Below are 26846 nucleotides of genomic sequence, written 5' to 3'. Positions count from 1 at the left end.
GACAGACAGAGATGTACAGTGAGACAGACAGACAGACAGACAGACAGAGAGACAGACAGAGAGACAGTGAGACAGACAGAGAGACAGACAGAAAGACAGAGAGACAGACAGAGAGACAGAGATGTACAGTGAGACAGACAGACAGACAGAGAGACAGACAGAGAGACAGAGATGTACAGTGAGACAGACAGAGAGACAGAGAGACAGACAGACAGACAGAGAGACAGCTGCAGTGCACAGCTGTTCTGATGCAGCTTCAGAGGAGCTCCATGTTATCTCTGAGAAGACGTCCTGTCCACAGACAGGCCTTCTAAGGGCAAGGGACAGCAGAACAGGCGTGTGTGTGTGTGTGTGTGTGTGTGTGTGTGTGTACCCTCTCCATCTGTGCTGTTTTGGGTTTTCGGTGGCGGCGGCGTTGTCGCCTGATGAGTCGTGGTGAGGAGCTGCTCTGCCCTGTCGACTGGCTGAACCTGGTGTGACATCACAGACGAAAACAGATGACTGACAGCTCTGTGGTTACTAAGCAACGCTTCACTCAGTCAATGCAAAAGGAAGCAAAGTCGATCAAATGTGAAACATTTTACATTCATAGAAAATACACCTGAAATGATATATTAAAGTATTAAACCAAAATCTATGAGAAGAAATACCTGTTGTCTACTATATATATACATATACATACATATATATACATATACATACTATATTACATGTAAAAGTAAATAACACTGCTTTCATTCATTTAACAAACAGAAACATGCTGAACATACCTGTGATGATATATCAACACAGACTACATTCAAAAATGAGGTGAATACACTCAGAATCCAAAAAAAGGCAAAACCTAAATGTGATGAAGGTGATGAGGAGCAGCAGAGACACAGGAACTGTCAGACTGGGGACGCTTTTATCTGTGGGACAATACACGCTGCCCCACCGGTCACATGACCTGCAGCAGCCAGTCAGAGCAGGAGGAGGAAACCGAGCATGAACAGGGTTACTGGAGCAGAAGAAGACGACCTGAGGGCAGCCGAGTGCGTGCCGGCCAATCACAGCGCGGAGCCGTGTGTTCAGAAATCACTGCACAGATTCACTGGGAGCTGTTAGCTTAGCTTAGCATAAAGGAGCAGTCCTGACCTTCCTCCTGAGTTCCTCAGACGAGCAGAAGCTGCTCATCTCTAACTCGCTGCTCTGCTGCGTTGAGGAGCTGTCACTCCACCTGCTGGCCCCGCCCCCTTCTGATCGACAGGGCGGTGGGTGTGTCCATTCAGACGCCCACCTGCAAAGACAGCAGCCAATAAGAGACCCCTGTAGTTCCGAGGCACCCTTTCTCTCTCTAGCTCGGTGGTCTTACCTCGCCCACCCACGTTCCTCCTCTGAAGCGACCCTGCAGGTTTGACCTCTGACCCCTCATCATGACTGACAGCAGCACTGAGACAGACAGACAGACCTGTTCAGTCCCTATGACATCACTTCCACTGACCCACCCTGCTGTCTCTGACACGAGTCAGCCAGATGCTGAGCAGGACGGATCAGACCATCAGCAGACAGGAGCACTCACTGGAAGGATGGAGGTCTGGAGTCCCCGATCCCACCTGTCCTCTCAATGGGGGGTGGGGCCAGGCTGGTGGGCGTGGCTATAGACTGTAGATCTGAGCCCCTGAAGTCTGGTTGACAGGAGTCTGAGGACACAACCTGCAGGAGACCAACCTGTCCACAGTCATACTGCGCTCAAGAGCCCGTGGGGACATGTGTGTGAGTGAGTGTGTGTGTGTCTGTGTGTGTCTGTGTGTCTGTGTGTCTGGGTGTGTCTCTGTGTGTGTCTCTGTGTGTGGTGTGTGTGTGGTGTGTGTGTGTGTGTCTGTGTGTGTCGTGTGTCTGTGTGTGTCTGGTGTGTCTCTGTGTGTGTCTTGTGTGTGTGTCTGTGTGTGTCTCTGTGTGTGTGTCTGGTGTGTGTGTGTCTGTCTGTGTGTGTCTGTGTGTGTGTGTGTCTGTGTGTGTGTGTCGTGTGTGTATGTTAGTGTGTGTGTCTGTGTGTGTGTTAGTGTGTGTGTGTCACTCACAGCTGTCTGTGTGTGTGTGTGTGTGTGTGTCACTCACAGCTGTCTGTGTGTGTGTGTATGTTAGTGTGTGTGTGTGTGTGTCTGTGTGTGTGTGTCTGTTGTGTGTGTGGTGTGTCACTCACAGCTGTCGTGTGTGTTGTGTGTCTGTGTGTGTGTGTGTGTGTGTGTCCACTCACAGCTGTCTGTGTGTGTGTCTGTGTGTGTGTATGTTAGTGTGTGTTAGTGTCTGTGTCTGTGTGTGTGTATGTTAGTGTGTGTGTGTGTCTGTGTGTGTATGTGTGTCTGTGTGTGTGTATGTTAGTGTATGTTAGTGTGTGTGTGTCTGTGTCTGTGTGTGTGCCACTTCCTACCCAACAGACGAACTCGTCCGTTCACACAGGGAAGCCTGGCATTATCATCGCTGATCTCCTCTTTGACCACCCTGTAAGAGCACACACATCATCATCACTTCATCATCACAGAATTACATTTAGATTAGGATTAACTTCATAAATCCCTGTACGGGAAATTAGGGATTTGATCAATACACAACACACAGGACAGTGATTGATACTTACCCGTGTATTTTGTGTGGTCCAGGACCGGCTCTGACCTGCCTCCATCTTGATGACAGATGTCAGAGTGTTACATAAACGGGTGTGTGTGTGTGTGTGTGTGTGTGTGTGGATTACATAAAGCTCAGATTATAAATTCCTGTCCATACATGTCCCCATGTCCACAGACAGGTTACCACAGCTGCTAAATGTTATATCATGTATAATCTAAATATGATCAATATACTGAATTTAAAGCACATCCTGAAGGCCAAGCACGCGCCCCCTGCTGGCTGCTTGTGCTATAAGCCACGACCCCTCCAACGATGCTAACTTTAGCTGATACACAAAACAAGGTGAGGACGTCCACAGCCACCAAGATGGCAGCTGGACACGGCGGACGTGTGGGCGGGGCCAGAGGGGCGGTTCAGATGGTTCTGAGTTTCATTAGGGCCGGGTTCATGTTGCTCTGTCTGCTCTGCAGGGATCATTGATGTAACACGTCTGTTCTGGATCAATAAGTTCTGATCAGTTTACATCTAAACAGAGCTGACACCTGTCAGTGTGGACAGGTCTGTGTGGACACCCGGACTCACCCGAAGTCGTCGGTCCACGGACTTGAAGAAGAATTTCACGTCGGTTTGTTCAGGACCTGTTTGAAGTCCGCCAGGGTGACGCGCTGCGCGGGCACATTGATCCTGATCAGGTAGGGGGTGTCCTGGTCCTCCAGGGGGTAGATGACACGGGGCCCCTCCGCCATGCTGTCCCCCGTGGAGCCCGGCACGGCCCGGAGCTCGCACCGGGCCGGAGGATGCGCGATGGATGGAGAGAGAGAGAGAGCCAGCCCGTCTGAGTCTGCGTCCCCCCACCCAGCCCCTCTCTCCCCCCCCCTCTCTCTTCCGGTCCCGCTGGTCTGTCCCGTCCCAGTCAGTGTGGTCCAGATGTGTCAGTCCAGCTGCAGATGTTCGGTCTCCTCCGGACGCCGTCGAACACACGAAACGAAACACTTCCGGTTAAAAACTTCAAAATAAGAGCCGATACAGTGCAGGATTTAACTTCCGGTAATAACACGAGAGGCGGCAGCAGGTGACGTCAGAACCGGGGTCACAAAGGGACTGGTCCTCCTCATCCACGCGGCTGCTGATGTCTTCGATTTCATGTCTTTAAGTGTGAGGATGAGAAACTGGACTTCCGGTAGGCGGACTTTCCACTTCCGCCTTCAGCTGGAACCTGGTTATTTAAACACATGGATATTTCCCGCAGCTGGATCAGTGCTCAGGTTTAATACATGAACACAGTGAATACATGAAGAGAGGCGCCATATGCTTTTAATACTTGAGGAGCATTCTGAGGGTCTGTGTCTGTGTTGATGTGCAGTGAATGTTTGTGCGTCATTTACACAAAGAGGGTTAGGAGCTGAGGTTTTTTTGATCCATTTTAATTTGTCACATTCAGTATAATCTGTATAAGAGGCACCGTGGAACTACAGGACACTCAAGCACACGTTAACCCTTACATTAACTGGTCCAGTGAAGCCCTGATCAGAAGCACTTTGATGACTGGATCTTTATTGCTGCTGAGTTCAGGGTGCAGGACAGAAACTGCAGCTGCCCCTGAGGCAGCGTTAAGGCCGCTCCGGTGGTCTGCTGGTTCTGGATCCGATGGAGGTAGAGTCAGGACTGACATCTGAGACAGTGAACGCACCGCTGCTCCATAAGTGTCTCAGCCAATAGCAATGCAGCTCCGCTACAGTGAGCCAATCACAGCTGACGTCATCAAACATTAAATATTGACTTGGTTAAGGCAGAAGGACGATCAGCGGTCACATGACACGGCACAATGTGACCCGGGTCCTAACGTCACAAACACTGGAGCCGCGTCAGGCCGGCTGTGTGTGTGTTGTGTCCTCACAGCTGGTGTTGTGTGTCTGTCTGTGTGTGTGTGTCTGTGTGTGTGTCTGTGTGTGTGTGTCACTCACAGCTGTGTGTGTGTGTCTGTGTGTGTGTGGGTGTCACTCACAGCTGTCTGTGGTGTGTGTGTTCTGTGTGTGTGTGTGTCACTCACAGCTGTGTGTGTGTGTGTGAGTGTGTGTGTGTGTGTGTCACTCACAGCTGTCTGTGTGTGTGTGTCTGTGTGTGTGTCTGTGTGTGTGTCCTCACAGCTGTGTGTGTGTCTGTGTGTGTGTGTGTGTGTGTCACTCACAGCTGTGTGTGTGTCTGTGTGTGTGTCACTCACAGCTGTGTGTGTGTGTGTCTGTGTGTGTGTGTGTGTGTGTGTGTGTGTGTCACTCACAGCTGTCTGTGTGTGTGTGTCTGTGTGTGTGTGTGTGTGTCACTCACAGCTGTGTGTGTGTCTGTGTGTGTGTGTGTCACTCACAGCTGTGTGTGTGTGTCTGTGTGTGTGTCACTCACAGCTGTGTGTGTGTGTGTGTGTCTGTGAGTGTGTGAGCAGGTCAGAGGAGTGCTGATGACATCACAGTGATTCTTGAATTCTCTTTGTTCAGTCAGCTGCTGCTGTCATTGGAAGCAGCATCATACATCATCACTAGCATCAGCCAATCATGCTGAGACATTGACATCCAACAGGGCGATGGCGGCAGGTGTCCCAGCAGCAGCGGAGGACGCCGCCGTGGCAGCAGCGGGCTGCTGCGGCGGGGTGCAGACAGCATTCTGATTGGCTGAGCCAGACTGAAACAGGACCTGTTGTAACGTCCGTCGGAGGTTTGGGTGCAGGCGCCGCTGAGTCTGGAAGAAGATCTCCACGGCAACGCACTTCATCACCCCAGCAACCAGGTCCTCGTACAGCGGCACCGTGTACATCCTGGACGTCTGCAGAGAAAGGAAGCGTTAGCCGGAAACATGAGGGACAGGATGATGTCGCTTCGAGGGCGGCCGGTCTCACGTGTTTGTGCAGGAAGGCTCGGACTCGGGGCAGGTCCGGGTAGAACGTGTTCCTCACCACCATCTGCAGCCAGCGAATCTGGACCTCTGCGTTCAGACCGTCAAACAGGGACGAGTAACGCTCGGACAGACTCGCCATCACCTCTGACACACAGACGATCGCTGATCAATACACCGCAATCAATCCACAGGGTTTAGTGGGGCACGTACCGTGAGGCAGGGGCGACTGATCCAACATGCGGTCCAGAAACAGGACAATCTGAAAGGTGCTCCAGGCTGAGAGGTCAAAGGTTGAGAGGGTCTTTGGGTCGGGGGGTCTGCATTCCTCCACAAGTCACACAGATCCTGGACCGGCTGGATCAGAGTGCCTCCTGCCGACAGGTCCGGCTCGAACGGCGGAGGCCCACAGCCGCTGAGCCAGCGCTCAAACTCAAGGCCTGAGGAACCAAGACAGGAAGTGATGTCACAAAGGGGGAGAGGTCACATACCAGACACACGGGTAAAAACACCTGGATCAGACCTTCTCTGTGTGTGACATCATCGTCCTTCAGCGCCGGAAAGGAACACAAGAAGAACTCAATGAGGTCCTGAGCCAGCACGCTTCGGAACTTAAACTGTGAGATATAGTCCTGGAAACAGACAGACAGAGGGACACAGAGACAGACAGACAGGGGGACAGAGAGACAGACAGAGGGACAGAGAGACAGACAGAGACAGACAGACAGAGGGGACACAGAGACAGACAGACAGAGGGACACAGAGACAGACAGACACAGACAGACAGGGGGACAGAGAGACAGACAGAGGGTCAGAGAGACACAGAGGGACAGAGAGAGACAGAGACAGACAGACAGACAGAGGGACACAGAGACAGACAGAGGGACACAGAGACAGACAGACAGACAGACAGGGGGACAGAGAGACAGACAGACAGAGGGACAGAGAGAGACAGAGACAGACAGACAGAGGGACACAGAGACAGACAGACACAGACAGACAGGGGGACAGAGAGACAGACAGACAGACAGAGGGACAGAGAGAGACAGACAGACAGACAGACAGAGGGACACACAGACAGACAGGGGGACAGAGAGACAGACAGGGGGACAGAGGGACACAGAGACAGACAGACAGAGGGACACAGAGACAGACAGACACAGACAGACAGGGGGACAGAGAGACAGACAGACAGAGGGACAGAGGGACACAGAGACAGACAGATACAGACAGACAGGGGGGCAGAGAGACAGACAGAGGGACACAGAGACAGACAGACACAGACAGACAGGGGGACAGAGAGACAGACAGAGGGACAGAGAGACAGACAGACAGAGGGACACAGAGACAGACAGACAGGGGGACAGAGAGACAGAGGGACAGAGACAGACAGAGGGACAGAGAGACAGACAGACAGGGGGACAGAGAGACAGACAGAGGGACAGAGAGACAGACAGACAGAGGGACAGAGAAAGACAGAGGGACACAGAGACAGACAGACAGACAGAGGGACACAGAGACAGACAGACACAGACAGACAGGGGGACAGAGAGACAGACAGACAGAGGGACACAGAGACAGACAGACACAGACAGACAGGGGGACAGAGAGACAGACAGAGGGACAGAGAGACACAAACAGAAAGAGGGACAGAGAGACACAGACAGACAGAGGGACACAGAGACAGACAGACAGAGGGACAGAGAGACACAGAGACAGACAGACAGACAGACAGAGAGACACAGAGACAGACAGAGGGACAGAGAGACACAGAGACAGACAGACAGAGGGACACAGAGACAGACAGACAGAGGGACACAGAGACAGACAGACACAGAGACAGACAGACAGGGGGACAGACAGACACAGAGAGACAGAGGGACAGAGATAGAGACATATGTGAATAAAAAATAAAACTCCTGCTCCTGTCTGAGATGGTGTGTTAGTGTGTGTCTGTGTGTTTGTGTGTGTCTCTGTGTGTGTGTGTGTGTGTGTCTGTGTGTGTGTGTTTGTGTCTGTCTTTGTGTGTTTGTGTGTGTCTGTGTGTGTGTGTCTGTGTGTGTCTTTGTGTGTCTGTGTGTGTCTGTCTGTGTGTGTGTGTGTGTTTGTGTCTGTCTTTGTGTGTTTGTGTGTGTGTCTGTGTGTGTGTCTGTGTGTGTGTCTGTCTGTGTGTGTGTGTTTGTGTGTGTGTCTGTGTCTGTGTCTGTCTTTGTCTGTGTGTGTGTCTGTCTTTGTGTGTCTGTGTGTGTGTGTCTGTCTTTGTGTGTTTGTGTGTGTCTGTGTGTGTGTCTGTGTGTGTCTGTGTCTGTCTTTGTGTGTGTGTGTGTCTGTGTCTGTGTGTGTCTGTGTCTGTGTGTGTGTCTTTGTGTGTGTCTGTGTGTGTCTGTGTCTGTCTTTGTGTGTTTGTGTGTCTGTGTGTGTCTGTCTTTGTGTGTGTGTCTGTGTGTCTTTGTGTCTGTGTCTTTGTGTGTGTCTGTCTGTGTCTGTGTGTGTCTTTGTGTGTGTCTGTGTGTGTCTGTGTCTGTCTTTGTGTGTGTCTGTGTGTGTTTGTGTCTGTCTTTGTGTGTTTGTGTGTCTGTGTGTGTCTGTCTTTGTGTGTGTGTCTGTGTGTGTCTGTGTCTGTGTGTGTTTGTGTGTGTCTGTGTCTGTCTTTGTGTGTTTGTGTGTGTGTCTGTGTCTTTGTGTGTGTCTGTGTGTGTCTGTGTGTGTGTGTTTGTGTGTCTGTGTGTGTGTCTGTCTTTGTGTCTGTGTCTTTGTGTGTGTCTGTGTGTGCTGACCCTGAGGAAGCGGTCGAAGCGCCTGACGTCCCCACAGAGCTCAGACAGATACGCCACGAAGCAGAAAACCTTTCTCATAAGTGAACAGGTTTCATCAGAGTGCTCGGGTTCACACCTGCAGGAGGCAGCAGAGGTGACTGAGCTGTGACCTCTACCTGTGTGTGTCTGTGTGTGTGTCTGTGTGTGTGTGTGGTTACCTGGCTCAAACTTGACCTGCAGTTTGCTCACAGGATTGTTGTCTCCAAGGAGACGCAGCTGTCTGTGAAGGGCGTCCAATCGCACAACAGTTTCCAGACAGGTGAACGGCTCACCTGCAGGCGGGGGGAGGGCACAGTTAGCCCTATGTGTGAAGGAGCCGCCGGCCGCGGCGCTCAGGGGGTCTGGACTCATACCGTAGGCCTCGGTGGTGATCCTCCGCTGAGCGTAGGTGGCCAGGCCTTCGCTCAGCCCATCTCCTCCCAGGTAGCGTTGGTGACAGCGTTACCGAAACCAGCCGTGGGCGATCTCGTGGATGATGTCGATCAGCAGGAACTCGCTGCTCTCCAGGATGGAGGCGATGATGAAGGTGAGGCAGGGGTTCTCCATGGCAACAATAGGGAAGGAGGGGGGGAGGAAGACGATGTCACACCTGAGGAAGAGGTCGGTCAGCGCTGCCTTCTCCGTGCCATTTCAAATCAAGATTCGATATTTTAAGACTCACCTGCCCCACAGGTAAGGTCCTAACAGGTCCTCGGCGACGCCCAGCCAGCGCTCCACGCTGCCCCTAGCTTCTTCACTGCACAGGACAACAGGACATGGCTCTGCCCACACACGACTCCTGCAACCAGACGGGACAGAGAAAGGTCACGGACCAGCTCCAAGGTCCGTCTTCAAACAGGAAGTGATGCAGCATGCTGACCTCGGCCCGACGTCGACATGCTGCAGGTCTCCGGCTACCAGCGCCACCAGGTAGGAAGGGACAGGACACTCCATGGAGAACTGAAAGACCCGGTCTGGTTTGGAGTAGGAACTCCGAGACGCACTCATCAGAACAGTGACGCCATCCGGGACTGATAAAGACCGTGAGGATGATGAAGATGAAGATGAGCACAGTCTAAGTGTTTGTTGGCGTCTCAGCAGTCAGGACTCACCCGGACAGTGGCGCTGTACGTGCTCTTCACAGCGGGCGTGTCGAAGCAGGGGAAGAAGGAGCGGTTACACACCGAGTGACCCTGAGTGAAGACCAGAGGACGGGACTGGCCGCAGGTCAGCTCAGAGTCCAGCCACCAGATCTGAGAGAGGGACAAACATCCGGTCACATGCAGGACCCAATACCCAGCGATCAGCAGCAGGGGGCGTCAGAGTTCAGCCTTTAACAGATGTCTGGACCCCCCCACCCGCTCCGACCCCACCTGATCTCAGCATCACCAATCTCTAAACAGTCCAGCCTGAAACTAAGGCAGCACACAAGCAGGCAAACGGGCCGGAAACCGAGCGGCCCGCTCACAGCATGAAGGTCACAAACTCCTCTTCATCACTACAACACTTCAGCTTCACACTGTAACAAGCTGCGTTCTTACCGCCGGTCCATCTGTGGTGGTGTAGCGGACCGTTGATGTGGATCAGCTCCCCGGGCGTCACTGCTGCTGTCGGCAGACTGATGTTGAGTGATGAGCCGTAGTCTGTGAACGGGTCGACCCGGTACGTGAGGGAGACGGGCTCCTCCTGCCCCCCCACCTGGGACTTTACAGTCTATGAGTGAATTAACAGGGACGGGTGTGAATCCAGGACTAGGGTGTAGACCCCTGACTGGATCGGGACCAGATCCAGAACCAGCCAGCCGCTCATCTCCTTCACCGCAAAGTTCAGCCGCAGGTCCAGGTGAAAGTGACGCAGCTGGAAGTACCTGAAGTTTGATGCTGAGGCCACATCCACCAGAGGGCAGCACGGGGACCCAGGACCTGGACCCACTGTGGGTCGGTTGGAGTCAGCAGGGCTCCCGGACACCGGGGGAGATTTCCGACAACAACAAAGGGATGTGGGAGTCTGGTGGAGCTCCGCCATGACTACCTACACTGACCTAAACCTGGTTTAACGACACACACCAGAGCAGAACAAGACCAGGTCTACACTACATTCAGGACCAGTTCCAACCCAGAACAGACCCCATTCAAAAGCTACACAATTTAAACCGTAAATAAATAAAAGCCCTCACTCAGTAACCCCGGTCCAGTTCTGTCCCATGGAAACCCAGTTTAACCGAACCGGAGCTACCTCTGACCAGAGCCGGTCTGTGAGTTCACACAGTCTCACGTGGTTCTGGTTGCTGTAAACCACCTTTAAACGGGTTCACCGACTAAACTGAGTTTAAACCTTTAAATACAAGCTGCTGTCACACCTGGACCCCCGCAGACCAGACCACATCAGAACCTCATTAACCAAACAGCCAGTGTAGGTCAGCACCACGTCTGGACGCGGACACTGGGGACAGGGACATCTCCACTGGACCCAGGTCAGACCTGAAGTGTGCAGCTCTCACACAGACACACACGGACACACACAGCTCCCAGAGGACAGGCTAACGCCCTGCAGTCCTCTGCCTGAAGTCAGAACATCCAGTCCGGCTCCGCTCCAGGCCAGCGGCTGGAAATTAGCACCTTTAGCTTGAGGCGGCTTCACTGCAGGCACTTCAGGAGGAGTCCGGGTTAGAGGTCACAGCCAGGCTCACTGACCTGTTAGCACAGCCGGCTAATCAGCGCTCCGCCTAATTAGCATTAGCATCGCTGCTGCTCCGAGGACAGACACTTATGTAAAATCCATCAGGACCGGAGCTCAAGCAGCGAACACCGGCTCCTCCTGCCAGCTCACACCGGCCCCCTGCTCCGCGTCCCGGACACTGAAAGCGGGTCTTCTCGGTGTCCCGCTGTTGGCTGAAGTCCGATTGCACCGGAGGACGAGACCAGGACAGACACCTCCAGAGCCGGAGACGCGGAAGAGGACGCCGGGGGACGAGAGGACCGAGGAGGCTCCGCTCCGGACAAAACAGGAAGTACAACCGCGGAGCAAAGTTTCTGCAGGCCGCGGGGGGGCGCTGTGGAGCTGGGACACCGAGGGACAGGGACCATCGGTCATTCATCAGTTTAGTCACGTGTTCGTTCATTCATGTAGTAATTCATTACTTTTCCTAAATAAATCACTTTTCATACTTTTCCTTAAATAAATCATTCTTCATTACTTTTCCTTAAATAAATTATTATTCATTGACATCTCATTCAATAATTAAAGTGCTGGATGAATCAGCTTCACAGTTTATTTATCTTTATTATTCGACTTGTTAAATGTTCCTTTATTTCCTACTGACAGGTTTCAGTTTGTTGGACCTCATGAGTGTTTTGGTGACAGCACAGTCACGTGATCCTGGCAGGGTGGATGTCACAGGTCCAGACAGAATAAATGTGGTCATCTTCTCATGTTAAAATATTTTATTGGCAGTTATGAAGTCATGCTATAAGGCTGTTAGAAAACACAGCAGACACACAAACACAGACGTTTCTACACAAAAGAACACATCTGTCCAACGGGCTTGTATTTTGGCCACTAAAGCTGTGACACTGATGTCTTCCTGTAGAGGACACCAGGACACAGAGGACAAGGAGGAGGACACTCTGTCGCTAAAGGAGCAGCTGACAGCAGACCTGTACATACTGTAACTGTAACACACTGAACCTCAGCTTCCTGTTTCTGTGGACTCTGCGCCCTCTGCAGGCTGACAGCAGCCACTACAAACACAGGCTGATGATCGATAATAACTCAATAACTGAATAAGCAGGTTTGATGTTATAAAATAACTGAGAGTCTGAGAGTGCAGAGACTGTGTTTGCCCTGTGGGGGCAGCAGAGTGAGAAAGGCAAAAAGTAATTCGTTATTAATGACCAATAAACAATAATCAACATCGTCAAAGCACAGAGCTACGTGGGAATAACAATAATATTTAAATGGACTGCACATGAATAAACCCCACCCACCTCTGAGTGTCCCAGTCACATGGGCATGACATCACAGCATCAGGAAGTGGTCAGTAACTCAGACCTGCTTCACATCAGGTCATAAAAACACAAAATGTTGCTAAAAGGCAACAGAACCTCCGATGAACACTCTGACCTTCCTCCTCCTCCTCATCCTCGCACCAGAGATCTTGTTCTCCACAGCAGCCAGCATTGAACACAGCCGTGAGTTCTCATTGGCCAGCAGCCTGGAAGGCTCATCAAACTCCACCACCTGAAACACAGGGCAGGCGCCCGTCAGCTGACGTGGCGGCTGAGACGTGAGGTGTGTCTGTGCTCAGTACCTGTCCCTGGTTGAGCACCATGATGCGGTCAGAGGCGAGGACAGTGTGCAGGCGGTGAGCGATGGTCAGGGTGGTGCAGTCCTGGAAGGAGCTTCTGATGGTCTCCTGGATCAGAGCATCCGTCTCAGCATCCATGGCTGCTGTGGCCTCGTCCAGGATCAGCACCTGGGAACACAGCTGGCCAATCAGAGGACAGAATGTGGGGAGGGGCTGTGACCTGTCTGTCTGTCTCTCACCTTGCACTGTCTCAGCAGTGTTCTGGCGACACACAGCAGCTGTCTCTCTCCCACTGAGAAGTTGTCTCCGTTCTCCATCACCTCTGAGTCCAACTTCAGGGACAGCTGGGACACCTGAGAGACAGACAAAAGGACAAAGACAGAGAGAGGTGGACACAGAGATAGACAGAAGAAAGGACAAACGGACAAAGAGGCAGACAGAAAGACAGACATATCAGTGATTGTGTTGCTGCAGGTCAGAGGTTGTAGAGTCGACCCTGGTCCACTCACACACTCCTTCATGTGACTCTTCTCCAGAGCGTCCCAGATCTGATCCTCACTGTACTGGTTGAAGGGGTCCAGATTAGACCTGGAGCACACAGTCACTAGTCTGACCTCAGGACTGATATAAGAGGACAGGAGGACAGACCACACAGGCGTCCTTACCTGACTGTACCACTGAACAGGACCGGGTCCTGAGGGATGATGGACAGTTTGCTGCGGAGGTCAGCCAATCCAATGCCACTGATGTCCACACCATCGATCAGGATGGAGCCACCACAGCACTCCACCAACCTGAACAAGGCCACGCCTAGAGAAGACTTCCCTGGACACAGACAAACAGGAAGTCAACGTTGCCCTCTACAGGCAGAGACAGGACCCACAGAATCCCCTACCTGATCCAGTCCTGCCTACAATGCCTATCTTCTCTTTGGGATGGATGGTGCAAGAGATTCTGTTCAGGACCAGAGGGAGGTTCTCCTGGTACCTCATCTCCATCTCCCTAAACACTAGCTCCCCCTGCTGGGGCCAGTCAGCCGGAGGTCCCACCCTCTGATCCGAGCTGGGGCTTCCTGGGACAGGGACTGAGACATGGGCAACAACAGCTGATTTTTAATATCCTTCCTGGGTTTTGGACAAACACAATAAGACAACCAGTGGTGATGTGGTCCAGTACCTGGATGTAGTGATGGATTCTCTCCACAGAGGTAAACCGAGCTTCAGTCTCAGAAGCCAAACGCACAGTGAACTGGAACAGACCTGTTAACTGAAAGACAGGCGTCTCATATTTTATTCTCTTGAACATGACACTTTTCAACAGAGGAGAAGGGATGATTAGGGACGCATGGACCACCTGTTCGGTTCTCGGGGTTTAGTTACCTGCACAGCGTAGGAGATGGCAAGGCCAGCATAAGCAGGAGGGATCTGCCCATGCATTAGGACCATCATCAGTGCAGTGATGCTGATCAGAGCCACACTGATAACATCCAGGCGCACCGCCAGCCAGCGCATCGCACAGCTGAACAAGTAGAATGAGGCCTGGTTTCTGATCCAGCAGATCCTGGTACCTGACAAACAAGCGAACACTTAAAATGGTGCTCCTTCCTGGGTTATAATCTACGTTTCAGGGCAGTTTGTGTTTTGGTTCTGACCCTGACCTGTGGAGGAAGTCCTGGCCCCTGCCATAGGCCTGCACTGTGGCCAGGCCCTGGACGCTGGATGTGATGTAGGACATAAAGGGCGACATCGTCACATTGTCCAAACCGCTTCAGCTCCCGGATGAAGACCCTTGAGATGCTGTGGAGTGCAACAAAAAGCACCACCAGAGGACCCACAGCCACAAGAAACCATGGGAAGACACAACTGATAACACCCAGGCAGAAGAAACCAGGATCACATTCTGGATGAACATCTCGGCCTGGAAGGGCAGACGAGTGTCGACTGTAAAGGAACAAAGAGTGAGTCACGACTGGAACTGGACCAACCTTAGACTGGGATCTTGTATGTCCGTTCCCTTCATCCATGTCCTTGGAGAAGCGGTTTGAGGATCCGCCCTGTGGGTGTCATGTCGAAGAACTTCATGGGGCATCGGGAGAATCTTGTGAAAGAGCTCATCGTGCAGTTTGGAAGAGGCTTGCAGAGTTCCCTGAAGAGACACATAAATTCACTACACAACATCAGATCTGCTGTCTGAGCTGATCTTTGCCATGGATCAGAACCAGCAGGTCAATCACTGATGTCGGGGACACGAACTCTAAATGTTTAGAATCTCAGCACCAAAGATTTCATCTGTGGATGCCAAATTTGAATGATGAAGAAACCTGGACGATCAGCTGGGACAAACAGCAGCCTGCACAGGTTTTAGTCTCTGAAAGGCCTGAAACACTAGACTGAACCTGACTGAGTGACAGCACCTGACCAAGCTGTGGCTGTATTTGAAGTTCAGGCTCTGACCTTGACAAGGCAACGCCTCTGAGAAGTTTGAAGAGCAGCATCACTCCCATGGAAGAGGCATAAATGGTGACATACTGTTGCATCATGGGATTGTCCTTCATGCTGATGCTCACCACTGAGCTGTTGCCCTGGGTTACTGTGGTGTTCTGGAAACACAGCAGAGAGTAAAGGTGAGGTCATGACAGGAGGGGTGATGATGTTCGGTGTGTTTCCGATCCTCACCCCACTGCCCTGGTTGATCCAGTAGCTGAGCCACCACTGGCAGAAGGCGGAGCTTCCCACATTGAGAACGAACAGAACCAGGATCAGCACGCAGGAGGCGGAGCCACCACATGCCACCATGTAGTGTCGAAATACAGTCCAGGCCACGCCCCCGTACTGCTGCTCCTCCCCTTCAAACACAAACGCAGCAGTGGAGTCAGCGTGCGGTTTGAATGAAGCGAGCACAGAGGAGTCATTTCATCCTACCGTTGTCTTTGACGATCGGAACGTTCTTCTTTACTGACCCTGGTTTACTGTCGACTGGTTTCCTCTGTGAGCCGCCATTCTTCTTACTGGGAGCCTGAGACAGAGGGCCACATGAGGGACAGACAGAGACTGACTGACAGAGACAGACAGACGGGTACCTCAACGCACGGCGTGTCTCCCAGCTGGAAGTGGTTGAACATGGCGGCGTAGTCTCCATTTAGTTTCATCAGGTTGTCATGGTTACCCTGCTCAGCTATGCTTCCCTCCCTCATCAGGATGACATCATCACAGTCCACCAGGTACTGCACACACACATACAGGTTCATCTCCATGGTAACCATCTGCAGCTTCTTGTGCCCGTTGGGCCGTGTTTACCTGCAGTTGGTGGGTGACAAAGATGATGGTCTTGTGGCGAAGCTGCTTCCTGATGGCGTTGTGGAAGATGTGGTTGGCCACGTGGGCGTCGAGGGCACTTAGTGGATCATCGAGGATGTAAATGTCCCGGTCACTGTAGATGGCACGGGCTAGGCTGATTCGCTGGCGCTGTCCGCCGCTGAGGTTGGCACCGCGTTCTCCGATCTAAGAGGACATAAACATGGACATCAGTGACGCAGAGAAACTGCTACAGGGTGGAGTCAGGTGCCCTCTACAGGCTGAACCATTTAAACTGCTGCAATATGGCTCCACCCACGGTTCTCTGTGGAACTCAGTGTGATGATGTCTGTGACACCCACTATGTACATTGAAGGACACAGGAAGTGATGTCACCTCTGTTAAGTCAGCGTTGGGCAGCAGGGCAAGGTCTGGTCTGAGGCAGCAGGTGCCGAGGATGGACTGATACCTACAAAGACAAAGACTCCTGAGTGAGTGTGTGAGGACACACCAGGGGATCACTGTCCCTGTCTCTTACCTGTCCTCCTGGTACTCCTGTCCAAACAGGATGTTGTCTCTCAGTGTTGCATTTAGGATCCAGGCCTGCTGAGCCACATACGCCAGCTGCCCTCTGACAGCTACACTGCCCTCCAGAACGGTCATCTGTCAATACACCAATCAATTATCAATAGTGTTCACCTGCTGGTAGGAACAAGAGACGCCGTGATCATCACCTGCCCTAGGATGGCTGAGATCAGAGAGGTTTTTCCACTCCCGACGCTCCCACAGACACCCAGAAGCTTCCCCTGGACAGACAGGGAGTGAGATGGACAAGAAGGGAGGGAGATGTTCAGTCTGCAGTCAGAATCAGGGGTCCCAGTGTCTGGACCTGATTCATTGATCTACCTGTTGGACACTCAGGCTGATGGAGTGCAAGGTGCTCTGAAGGCGCTGAGGGACAGGGGGGGCTGAGATGAGAGGAGGACAGAGCTCCTCCTCCCCTTCGTCTTCCTCCTCTGGACTTGAGGCATCTTCTCCTAGTGGTCTCAGCAAAGAGCCCAGCACCTCCTCCTCCTCCTCATCCTCCTGGAGGACGGATGAGTCACTGCACCTAAAACACAAAGAAATCATACCTGCTTTGATCGTGACTCAATCGAATGAAACATTATCGTTAGATTAATCATAACACTGATCAGTTCAACCTTATCCTCAGTTTACCTGTGTTTGTGTGTGCCGGCAGGTTGGACACGCGGACTGGGCTGAAGACTTTGTCCGCCTCCCTCCCACGCTAGACTGGCACTACACATCTCCACGGCAACCTGAGGGTCACCGGGCAACGCTCGGACGCTGTCCACCTCCGGCAGCAGGAAGAGACTCTGAGGACAGACAGGTCACGTCAGGTCACCCTGAGCACTTCCCCTCCCACCATACAAAAAACAACACAGCGTCTCACCCTGAATCTGTCCACGGCCACTGACGCCTCAGCCAGAGATTTGACAGAAAATGGTGTGACCTTCAGGGCAAAGGTCATGGCGTTAAACACCGTCACCACCGTGAAGGCCTGGACAGACGACAGGAAACAGACTTTAATGGGAATAGGACAGGGGAGCTAGCCTCAACGCTAGCAGGAAAAAGCATGAGCTGGCACAGGGTCGGCCAGGTGGCTGTAGCGATATGCTAACAGTAGACAGAGCAGTAAAAACCACAGGGCTCACAGGGGGCAGGCGGATGCTTTGTGTGGTACCTGAGCAGCTGTCAGGTCATATCCTAGCAACATGTGGGTGGAGAACGTGGCTACGCTGGCAATGACGACTACGATGGGAGCTACACCCACTGTGATGCTCTGGAAATAACCAGTGAGCTCCAGAATCCTGCGTTCCTCATCCCGGATCCCTGAAGGGAAAACACACACCACATCACTGGGCACCATGTTACCATGGCAACAGGGTTAGGGTTAGGGTACGCATGTGTCATGTGACCTACTGTAGATGTCCTGGGAGAAGGCTTTGACCCATGCATACATCTTGATAAACTTGATGTAGCTGAGGATCTCATTCATCTTCTGCACCCGCCTGTCAGTGACGGCTACGCCCTTCCTCCTGAAGTACGCCGTCAGTCTGGAGCTGAACATCTAATGGCAAGATCAATAACCCTGATCAATAACCCTGATCAATAACCCTGATCAATAGCACTGATTCAGGATGTGACAACAGGTAGAGAGCGCTACTGACCATAGTGGGGTAGAAGAGGATGAAGACAGCTGAACCCAGCAGAGATGTTGGTCCCAGTATAAACAGGTTGTAGGCAACACCAAGCACAGCCACCAGGGGGCCCCCTGCTAACAGACTGCCCACTGCTGCAGCCTCAAACATGCGCTGACCGTCACTGGAGCACATGTTCACCAGCTGACAGGCAGGAAAGAGTAAACAGGAAGTGACCTAAGCACCTTACAAACTGATACAACCAACCAACCAACCAACCAACCAACCAACCACACCAACCAACCACACCAACCAATCAACCAACCACACCAACCAACCACACCAACCACACCAACCAACCACACCAACCAACCAACCAACCAACCACACCAACCAATCAACCAACCAACCAATCAACCAACCAACCACACCAACCACACCAACCAACCACACCAACCAACCAACCAACCACACCAACCAACCAACCAACCAACCAACCAATCAACCAACCAACCACACCAACCAACCAACCAACCACACCAACCAACCAACCAACCAACCAATCAACCAACCAACCAACCAACCAACCAACCAATCAACCAACCAACCAATCAACCAACCAACCAACCAACCACACCAACCACCACACCAACCACACCAACCAACCAACCAACCAACCACCCAACCAACCACACCAACCAACCAAACCAACCAACCACACCAACCACACCAACCAACCAACCACACCAACCAACCACACCAACCAACCAACCAACCAACCAACCAACCAACCACACCAACCAACCAACCAACCAACCAACCACACCAACCAACCAACCAACCACACCTGTCCCATCGTCTGGTCCCTGACGCTGCGCAGCCGCAGGATTTTGCTGAAAGCCAGACTGAGCACAGCTCCTCTCAGCCTGGACCCAGTCCGGTAGTTCAGGGCCCAGGTCAGAGCCAGAGACCAGGACCGTACCAGCTCTGTGGTAAGCAGACCCAGAACCAGCACCAACCCATAGCCCAGGTCAGATTCCGCTTGCTGGGTTGTACTCCAGCAGACGCTTGACCACAAAAGCCTGCAGACAGTCACACTGGTGAGACTGGTTGTTCTGGTTCAGCCCGGTCTGACATGATGCATAATGGTCTGAGTGGTTCTGACTCACCGGTCCACTGAACCCAGCCAGCTGAGTGACTGTCAGACAGAGGATGGAGAGGAGGGAGACGAGTCCGACAGAACAACCAAACCGCCGAGCACAGGGACGCCTCGCTGCCCTTTGACCGCCGCTCGTCCTCCCACAGCGTTCCCAGCCTGAGACACACACACACACTCACATAAAGAGTCATTCTATACATTTGCAGTTTCTGTCATTAGCTCCGCCCACCTCTTGCTGTTGTCATGACAGCCTCTCCTGCTGTGACACAGGCCAGATGTCGTCCAATAGGAGCTGACCTTTCCTGTAGGCATGTGCAGCAGAGGAGTCAGCCAATGAAACGTCATGAAGGAGAAAAGGCCTGCACTGTCCACGGGATGGTCACACCTGAGGACACACACACACACCTGAGTGAGGGCGCTCACAAAGGTGTACAGACAGGTGAGTGTGAGTCACCTGTTCTTCCTGCCTCCATTGGTGCAGGCTGTGTCTTCAGGTCCAGGCTCATCCTGCTCTTACCATGGCGACAGGCTGGTCGGTCCTCACACACCTACAAACACACACACTGACTCATCAATGACCACATGAATATGACCTGCAGGTGGCCATGGTAACTGCAGCTACAGCTAGAAACAGGTCAGTCTGTATGTGGGTCACTTCTTACAGTGTGTGCTCCTGTCATTTCCAGCTGCTGAACACCGACACCCTGACAAAGGATGGTCTCATCTTATGAGGACAGTGTGTGTGTGTGAGTGAGAAGCATCACCCTCTGAGTGTGTGTGTGAGTGTGTGTGTGTGAGTGTGTGTGTGAGTGTGTGTGTGAGTGTGTGTGAGTGTGTGTCTACTCACTCAGCAGCAGATGAGCAGCTCCTGGTCACGTGCACAGCTCACGTGTTCGCTGCCTGAAGCTCACATGCGTCTCTTTCATTCAGGCTGTCTCAGCCAATCAGAGGCCCTACAGCCCCCCAGCCTCAGCCTATCAGACAGCTGAACTCTGCGGAGCTTCATTAAGGGGGCGGGGCTTAATTATGTAAACAGCTGAAGTGACTGCACAGCCTTTTATTTTGAAAATGCCTGGTTTTCTGTCTGCTTTTATTCTGAAATCATTAGTCACTGATTCATTTTACATGATCGATTCAAACGCTGCTCAGAGCCTCTGTCCTCTGATTATTAAATCATCACCATGACAACCACAAGCCTCAGCAGCATCACTAACATGTGCTAACCGGTGCTCTTCTCACCTGGTCCTGGTTGACCTCTGACCCTGGCAGAGACGTGCTCTGTCCAAAGTCATGCTGTCTCATCTTCTATCAGACCACATGGAGCTGTGACGTCTGACCCTGGGACGCCAAAGTACAGGGATCACACAAAGTCCTGCAACACCTGGGACACACAGGAGGACACACACGGCTGAGACATCCTGCAGTCAACACTTTATTACAGTAAAGACACCTGCCGTCAGTCCCAGAGGACCATCAGTCCACAGGGACAGCGGCACTGCACCTGTGCTCCTGCAGGAGCCCTTTCACAATAAAAGAAGCTTCCAGAATGAGAGAAGCTCCTTCAGAATAAGAGCCGGTGATGCTGCGGTTATCAAACAAACTGTCCTCGCGCCCAAACACAGAGCAGACGCGCCGCTGCTTCCTGTCCCCTCTGCCCCACGTGTCCTACCTGTCTCGGTCTGTCTGTATCCGCGGCGCGAGCACAGCCTCGGTCCCGCCTGTCCTCCTTCAGGTCCGCCGCTCTCCGTAAACACTGGAGCTGAGGCTCGGCAGCAGCAACAACAGCAGCGCGGGGCATCATGGGAACTGGAGTTCTAATGTGACGTAGGCACGTCGGAAGCACAGTTTTTGTTTTGTACGTGTTTTAAAATCAGATATTGTAATAATATAAAATATAATGTAAACACACGCACACAGGGATCATTGATCAGTTCACAGCTTCATAAATAAAACTTCAGCTGCCTTCATCTCTGTTCAGTGACGGGGCTCGGTCCGGTTCACAGTCTTGATGATGATCTGATTTAGACTTGCTGCTGGGTCCATCCCTAATTTATAATAATCTGTTTAATGTTGGGTCACTCTCCGTGTTCAGGGCAGCTCATCACTTCATCCCTGAAGGAGACTGTTAACCCCCTGGCTCTTTACCTTTGGTCTAATGGTTAAATAAATAAATAAAGCACTGAAACAGCCTGCACGCCAGGGGGCGCTGCTGCTTTTACTTTGAAGGCAGAATATTGATTATATTAATAACAGACGAAGTAGCCGCACAAACAACGTAAATGATTAACTTCAACTTTACCACATACCGCCGGTGGCCGCGCTGCAGCCAGACCAGCAGCGACAAAGACCGGAAGAGACCGTTTCCACCCGGAAGTGACTGCCGTGTTTTTGTGCGACTGAACGGCGGTAAGCTCCGTGTCGGTTATTCTTCCCCGCAGTCGCCTGCTTAGTGAGGCCTCATCCTCCGGGTCCCCCTGAGCTCCGGGTCGGACCCACCGCTTCGGCCTTCCTCCGCCGTCCTGTTGGCTCCTTCGGGCCCCGGGACTGCGACTCCTGCGTCATGGCGGCCGGAGGCGGCGCGGCTCCTCCGCATGTCGGTGATGTTGAAGAAGACGCGTCACAGCTGTTGTTTCCTAAAGGTCTGTAGCTGCTGTCTGTTAGCCCTCATATGGAACAGGTATTCTTAGCCCTGAACCGGGTTCTGGTCCCGGGGATGAGGCTTCTCACTGTATATCACCTGTATTAAACTCTGTCCCCCTGGGACCATGAAGGATGTGAAGCGTCATTATTATATATTATAAGGTCATTATGAGTCCGCTCATTAGTGGGACACACGAGGTTCTGGTCCTCACGGTGACGCCCTGGTCCCACAGAGTTCGAGAACGCAGAGACGCTGCTGAACTCCGAGGTCCACATGCTGCTGGAGCACCGGAAGCAGCAGAACGAGAGCGCCGAGGACGAGCAGGAGCTTTCCGAGGTCTTCATGAAGACCCTGAACTACACAGCCCGCTTCAGCCGCTTCAAGAACCGAGAGACCATCACTGCAGTGCGCAGGTAGGACTGTCCGGAGGTCAGGACACACACAGAGAGACACACACACACAGAGACACACACACAGAGAGACACACACACACAGAGAGACACACACAGAGATCAGACACACACAGAGAGACACACACACACACACACAGAGAGACACACACACACACAGAGAGACACACACACACAGAGAGACACACACACACAGAGAGACACACACAGAGATCAGAGAGACACACACACAGAGAGAACACACACACAGAGAGACACACACAGACACAGAGAGACACACACACACACAGAGAGACACACACACAGAGACACAGAGAGACACACAGACACACACAGAGACACACACACAGAGACACACACAGAGATCAGACACACACACAGAGACACACACTGATCAGACACACAAAGCTGATCACAGACACAGACAGACACACACAGCTGATTGTGTCTGATCAGCTGTGTGTGTGTGTGTGATCAGCTGTGTGTGTCTGATCAGCTGTGTGTGTGTGTGTGATCAGCTGTGTGTGTGTGTGTGTCTGATCAGCTTTGTGTGTCTGATCTCTGTGTGTGTGTGTGTCTGATCAGCTGTGTGTGTGTGTGTGTCTGATCAGCTGTGTGTGTGTGTGTGTCTCCAGTCTCCTCCTGCAGAAGAAGCTTCATAAGTTTGAGTTGGCGAGTCTGGCTAACCTGTGTCCTGAGGCAGCGGAGGAGGCCAAAGCTCTCATCCCGAGGTCAGTCTGAGCACAACACACCCTTCAAATAAAAGCCTGAGCACAACACACCCTTCAAATAAAAGCCCTGAGCGCCTGTTTCACCTCCTGCTGCTCTCCTCTCAGTTTGGAGGGTCGCTTTGAGGACGAGGAGCTGCAGCAGATTCTGGACGACATTCAGACTAAAAGAAGTTTCCAGTACTGAGACCAGACCCAGCGCCCCCCGCAGGACTGATTGTGAACGCCTGCAGGTTTTCAGTGATAAAGACCTGATCGTCTGTTCTGCTTCGTTTTGTTTTAGCTCAGTGTTTTCCAGCATGGTTCCACTTTATTATCCTTTTGTTTACACATGTGAAGCTTCTTAATAAATGAATAAACAACCCAAACGTGTCGGATCGTGCAGACAGAGCCACACACGGCGTGTGGGGCCTCAGGTGTTGAGGCAGTAAGCGGCAGCATCAGCGTCCTCCTGCAGAGCTTCAGGCAGAACTCCGGCCGGCGTGCCCACCATCCTCACCGAGTTCCTGCTGAACAGGCTGCGTTCAAAGTCCATCAGCTGCCTCCAGAACCCGGCGTTCAACCGCACGAATGGCCGCCGCTCCAGGACGTGTTCATGAGCCTGGCGGAGGCTGAGACCTTCAGACCTGCACACAAAGACCAGACCCTGGTCACACAAGGAACCACTACACACAGACGGGCTGAGCACACACAGACCTCATCAGGTAGGCAATGATCAGAGCAGCGAGCGGCTGCGACCCGCCGTGCAGTGGACCAGCGTCGTCCCTGTTTGGTTCCGATTGATCCTCTCAGCCACTGGATCAAATACTGCCTGAGAGGGGCGTGAGGTTGGTCCTGAACTGGGACGTGGAAGACCTGCAGATCGTCCCGGTGTGGGTAGGACACGTTCTCCAGCCCGCTGGCGTTGACTATGAGAGTGACTTCCTGCTGTTCAACACACTGAGGTTCAGGGCCGAGTCCCAGGTCACAGAGGGAAGAGACCAGGGGACACCTGGGAGACCCGCATGGCCAGAGGAGGAGGTCCACCTTCATCACAAAGGTGACAATAAGCCATCATTACCTCATGAATGAAACCTCAGATCCTGCAGGCCGATCAATAACTGATAACTGAATAGTGATCAATAACTGATGGTTGAATAGTGATCAATAACTGATAACTGAATAGTGATCAATAACTGATGGTTGAATAGTGATCAATAACTGATAACTGAATAGTGATCAATAACTGATGGTTGAATAGTGATCGATAACTGATGGGTTGAATAGTGATCATAACTGATGGTTGAATAGTGATCAATAACGATGGTTGAATAGTGATCAATAACTGATAACTGAATAGTGCTCAATAACTGATGGTTGAATAGTGTCACTAACTGAGAACTGAATAGTGATCAATAACTGATGGTTGAATGTGATCAATAACTGATGGTTGAATAGTGATCAATAACTGAATAGTGATCAATAACTGATGGTTGAATAGTGATCAATAACTGAATAGTGATCAATAACTGATGGTTGAATAGTGATCAATAACTGAATAGTGATCAATAACTGATGGTGGGCCCTGGGCTGAGGCAGGCCGGACCATGTCTGTGTGGACACACCCGGTCACGTGGCGGTGACTCATCAGCGCTTTAAACACATTCCGGTTTCGGTTCTGCTCTCAGACCCTGACCGTCTGCGGGTGAACCCGCTCCGATCCGCGCGCACACCCACAGGTAACACTGCGCGTTCACAGGACCTACCGGGCACCGGCAGAGCCGGAGGGTTCGGCTTTAGGCTCGAGTTCTCCGTGTCTCGGTTTATGTGACTGGAGTCGGAAGGACCGGATTCAAAGGACCAGCTGCTGCGATGACGTAAACACCTCGAACACAGTTCGAACAACCCGGTAAAACCCAAAACCGTGTTCTAATGCGGCTTTTCTCACCGGTTTGATCCGGATTCAGCTGAAGCGTTTTACGCCAGTGGGCCCACCGGATATCCGGCCACAAATTTCACAATAAAAGCACTGCAACAACAACAACAACCGCGCTTCAGTCCCAGAGCCTCGCTGGTCGCCTGGTCAGTATGGATCAGTATCCAGTCCCTGCTGGGACCCTCGGGGATGTTATTGAGACTATTTATTAACTCATTCTGTCCCCTTTTACATGTAGACCACAGGACCATGCAGAGCCACAAGCTGAACTCCACAGAGACCCGTTCAAACCAGAAACCTGTTCTGCCTCAGGTGAGATACCACCCATCCATTCAGACCCCTGGAACCGGAGCTGTCCCTAAAACCACCAACAAAACCAGAAGGACCACACCCGCACATCGTCCTCATGCTGGGGCCGACAGGAGGGCGGTCCAGGAGACCAAGGAGGGCGACTCTGCTGGGAGACCACACGGCCACATGACCCAGAAAGGCATCAAAGAATCAGCTGCTGCAGGTCCAGTCTCAACAGATGCTCCCAGACCGGAGGCGGTCCCCCTGGGTGTGGAAGTGCAGCTGGACCAGCGTGTGGTGGAGAAAAGTGGAGGGTCCTGACCCGCGGACAACGAACCAACCAAAGCTGGTTTGCCTGGAGGACAAACCGCATCACAGCCTCCATGGCTCACTGCATCGCTCGCTGCCGCTTTGTAACGGCCAGAGCCAAACCCCACCCCGCCTCCTACCTGGCCGCCATCACAGGTAAGCCACGCCTCCCTCAGCACCACCCTGCACTTGCTGTTTTACTGATGAACCTTTTCTGCAGGAGGGGCATCCAGAGTCCAGACCAGAGCAATGAGCTGGGGGGTGGAGATGGAGGCCACGGCTGTTCGCAGGTACCAGGTGTGTTTCAGCAGGACCAGGAGGACAGAAGCTTGTGGACACACACTGACCGATACACGACACAAAGACACAAATAACAAATTGAATTCCTGATGTCACTGCAGAAACTGAAGTCTGCGACGTTGGGTCGGCCAGTCTTGGTTCAGGAGTGCGGCCTGTTCATCGACTCCCAGCGGCCATGGTTAGCAGCGAGTCCCGATGGCATCGTGAAGGACAAGCAGACCGGCCGATGGCTGCTTTGCCTGGAGGTGAAGTGTCCTTACAAACACAGACAGAACCGTGTGGAGGACGCCTGCAGGGAGGACCCCGCCTTCTGTCTGCAGATACAAGAGCAGGACAGCCAGGAGCCCGGAGAGGTAAAACACAAACCACGTGTCTCTGTCCGTCTCCTCTGCCTGTCTTTGAACTCATTGTCCTCCTGTCCAGCCTCCAGTCTACCGCCTGAAGACGTCCCACAGCTACTTCACGCAGATCCAGTGCCAGCTGGCAGTGACGGGCCTGAAGCAGGCTGACCTCGTCGTCTTCACCTTGAAGGAAACCGCCGTGGTCCCCGTGACCTTTGACCCCAAGCTGTGGGAGGAGACCGTGTCCAAACTAGAGGTGTTTTACAAGGACGCTGTCCTGCCGTTCATCAGGCAGAGGACGCCGCAAGATGCAGCAGCAGCAGCAGCATGGGCACCGGAGGAGTAGCCAGCCACTCAAGGCTGGACCGGCGTTCAGAATCAGAGCCGACACAGAAGAAGCAGCACCTGGCGACTCACACAGCTGAGAGCATCATGACGACAACACCGGCTCCACACAACCAAACATGTAACGCTTCCTCCTCTTCTGAACCTAGTCTGAATAAAGAATCGTGGTTCTATACAAATACATTGAAGTGTCTTTACTTTAAAGATCTGCTCGGCTTTCCCTCAAAGAACCAGCAGAGCCTGAGACCCCCTTTGTCCCACACTGGACATGTGTTACACAGTAACACAAGACTTTTTTCAAGCAAAGAGCAGAATGTGT

The 26846-nt window shown here is 52.5% G+C and overlaps 2 protein-coding genes, 1 long non-coding RNA gene and 3 pseudogenes across 3 annotated transcripts; 3 read left to right on the top strand and 3 right to left on the bottom strand.

Annotated features, from left to right (window-relative positions):
- Positions 1-4951: 4951 nt before the first annotated feature.
- LOC114445300 (aminopeptidase RNPEPL1-like) lies at positions 4952-10445 on the bottom strand (annotated as a pseudogene).
- Positions 10446-12374: 1929 nt separating this feature from the next.
- On the bottom strand, positions 12375-21060 carry LOC114445209 (multidrug resistance-associated protein 5-like; annotated as a pseudogene).
- Positions 21061-21555: 495 nt separating this feature from the next.
- LOC114445296 (DNA-directed RNA polymerase II subunit RPB4) lies at positions 21556-23329 on the top strand. Its single transcript, XM_028420267.1, has 4 exons — positions 21556-21886; positions 22121-22301; positions 22934-23029; positions 23135-23329. The coding sequence occupies exons 1-4, from the start codon at positions 21808-21810 to the stop codon at positions 23211-23213; spliced, it is 435 nt and encodes a 144-aa protein (XP_028276068.1). The 5' UTR covers positions 21556-21807; the 3' UTR covers positions 23214-23329.
- A 74-nt stretch (positions 23330-23403) lies between these two features.
- LOC114445294 (dual specificity protein phosphatase 14-like) lies at positions 23404-24755 on the bottom strand (annotated as a pseudogene).
- Positions 24744-25543, top strand: LOC114445304 (uncharacterized). Its single transcript, XR_003671619.1, has 3 exons — positions 24744-24882; positions 24973-25087; positions 25180-25543. It is a non-coding gene; the product is annotated as an uncharacterized LOC114445304 (long non-coding RNA).
- Positions 25544-25615: 72 nt separating this feature from the next.
- Positions 25616-26656, top strand: LOC114445208 (uncharacterized). The gene is made up of 4 exons (XM_028420170.1): positions 25616-25697; positions 25762-25838; positions 25943-26194; positions 26265-26656. The coding sequence occupies exons 1-4, from the start codon at positions 25616-25618 to the stop codon at positions 26526-26528; spliced, it is 675 nt and encodes a 224-aa protein (XP_028275971.1). The 3' UTR covers positions 26529-26656.
- Positions 26657-26846: the final 190 nt, after the last annotated feature.

Source organism: Parambassis ranga, chromosome 13, assembly GCF_900634625.1.
Source record: "Parambassis ranga chromosome 13, fParRan2.1, whole genome shotgun sequence".
In the NCBI taxonomy this organism is placed as follows: Eukaryota; Metazoa; Chordata; class Actinopteri; family Ambassidae; genus Parambassis; species Parambassis ranga.
The sequence above is the reverse complement of the archived record's forward strand: the minus strand, read 5'-3'. Positions and strand labels throughout refer to the sequence as shown.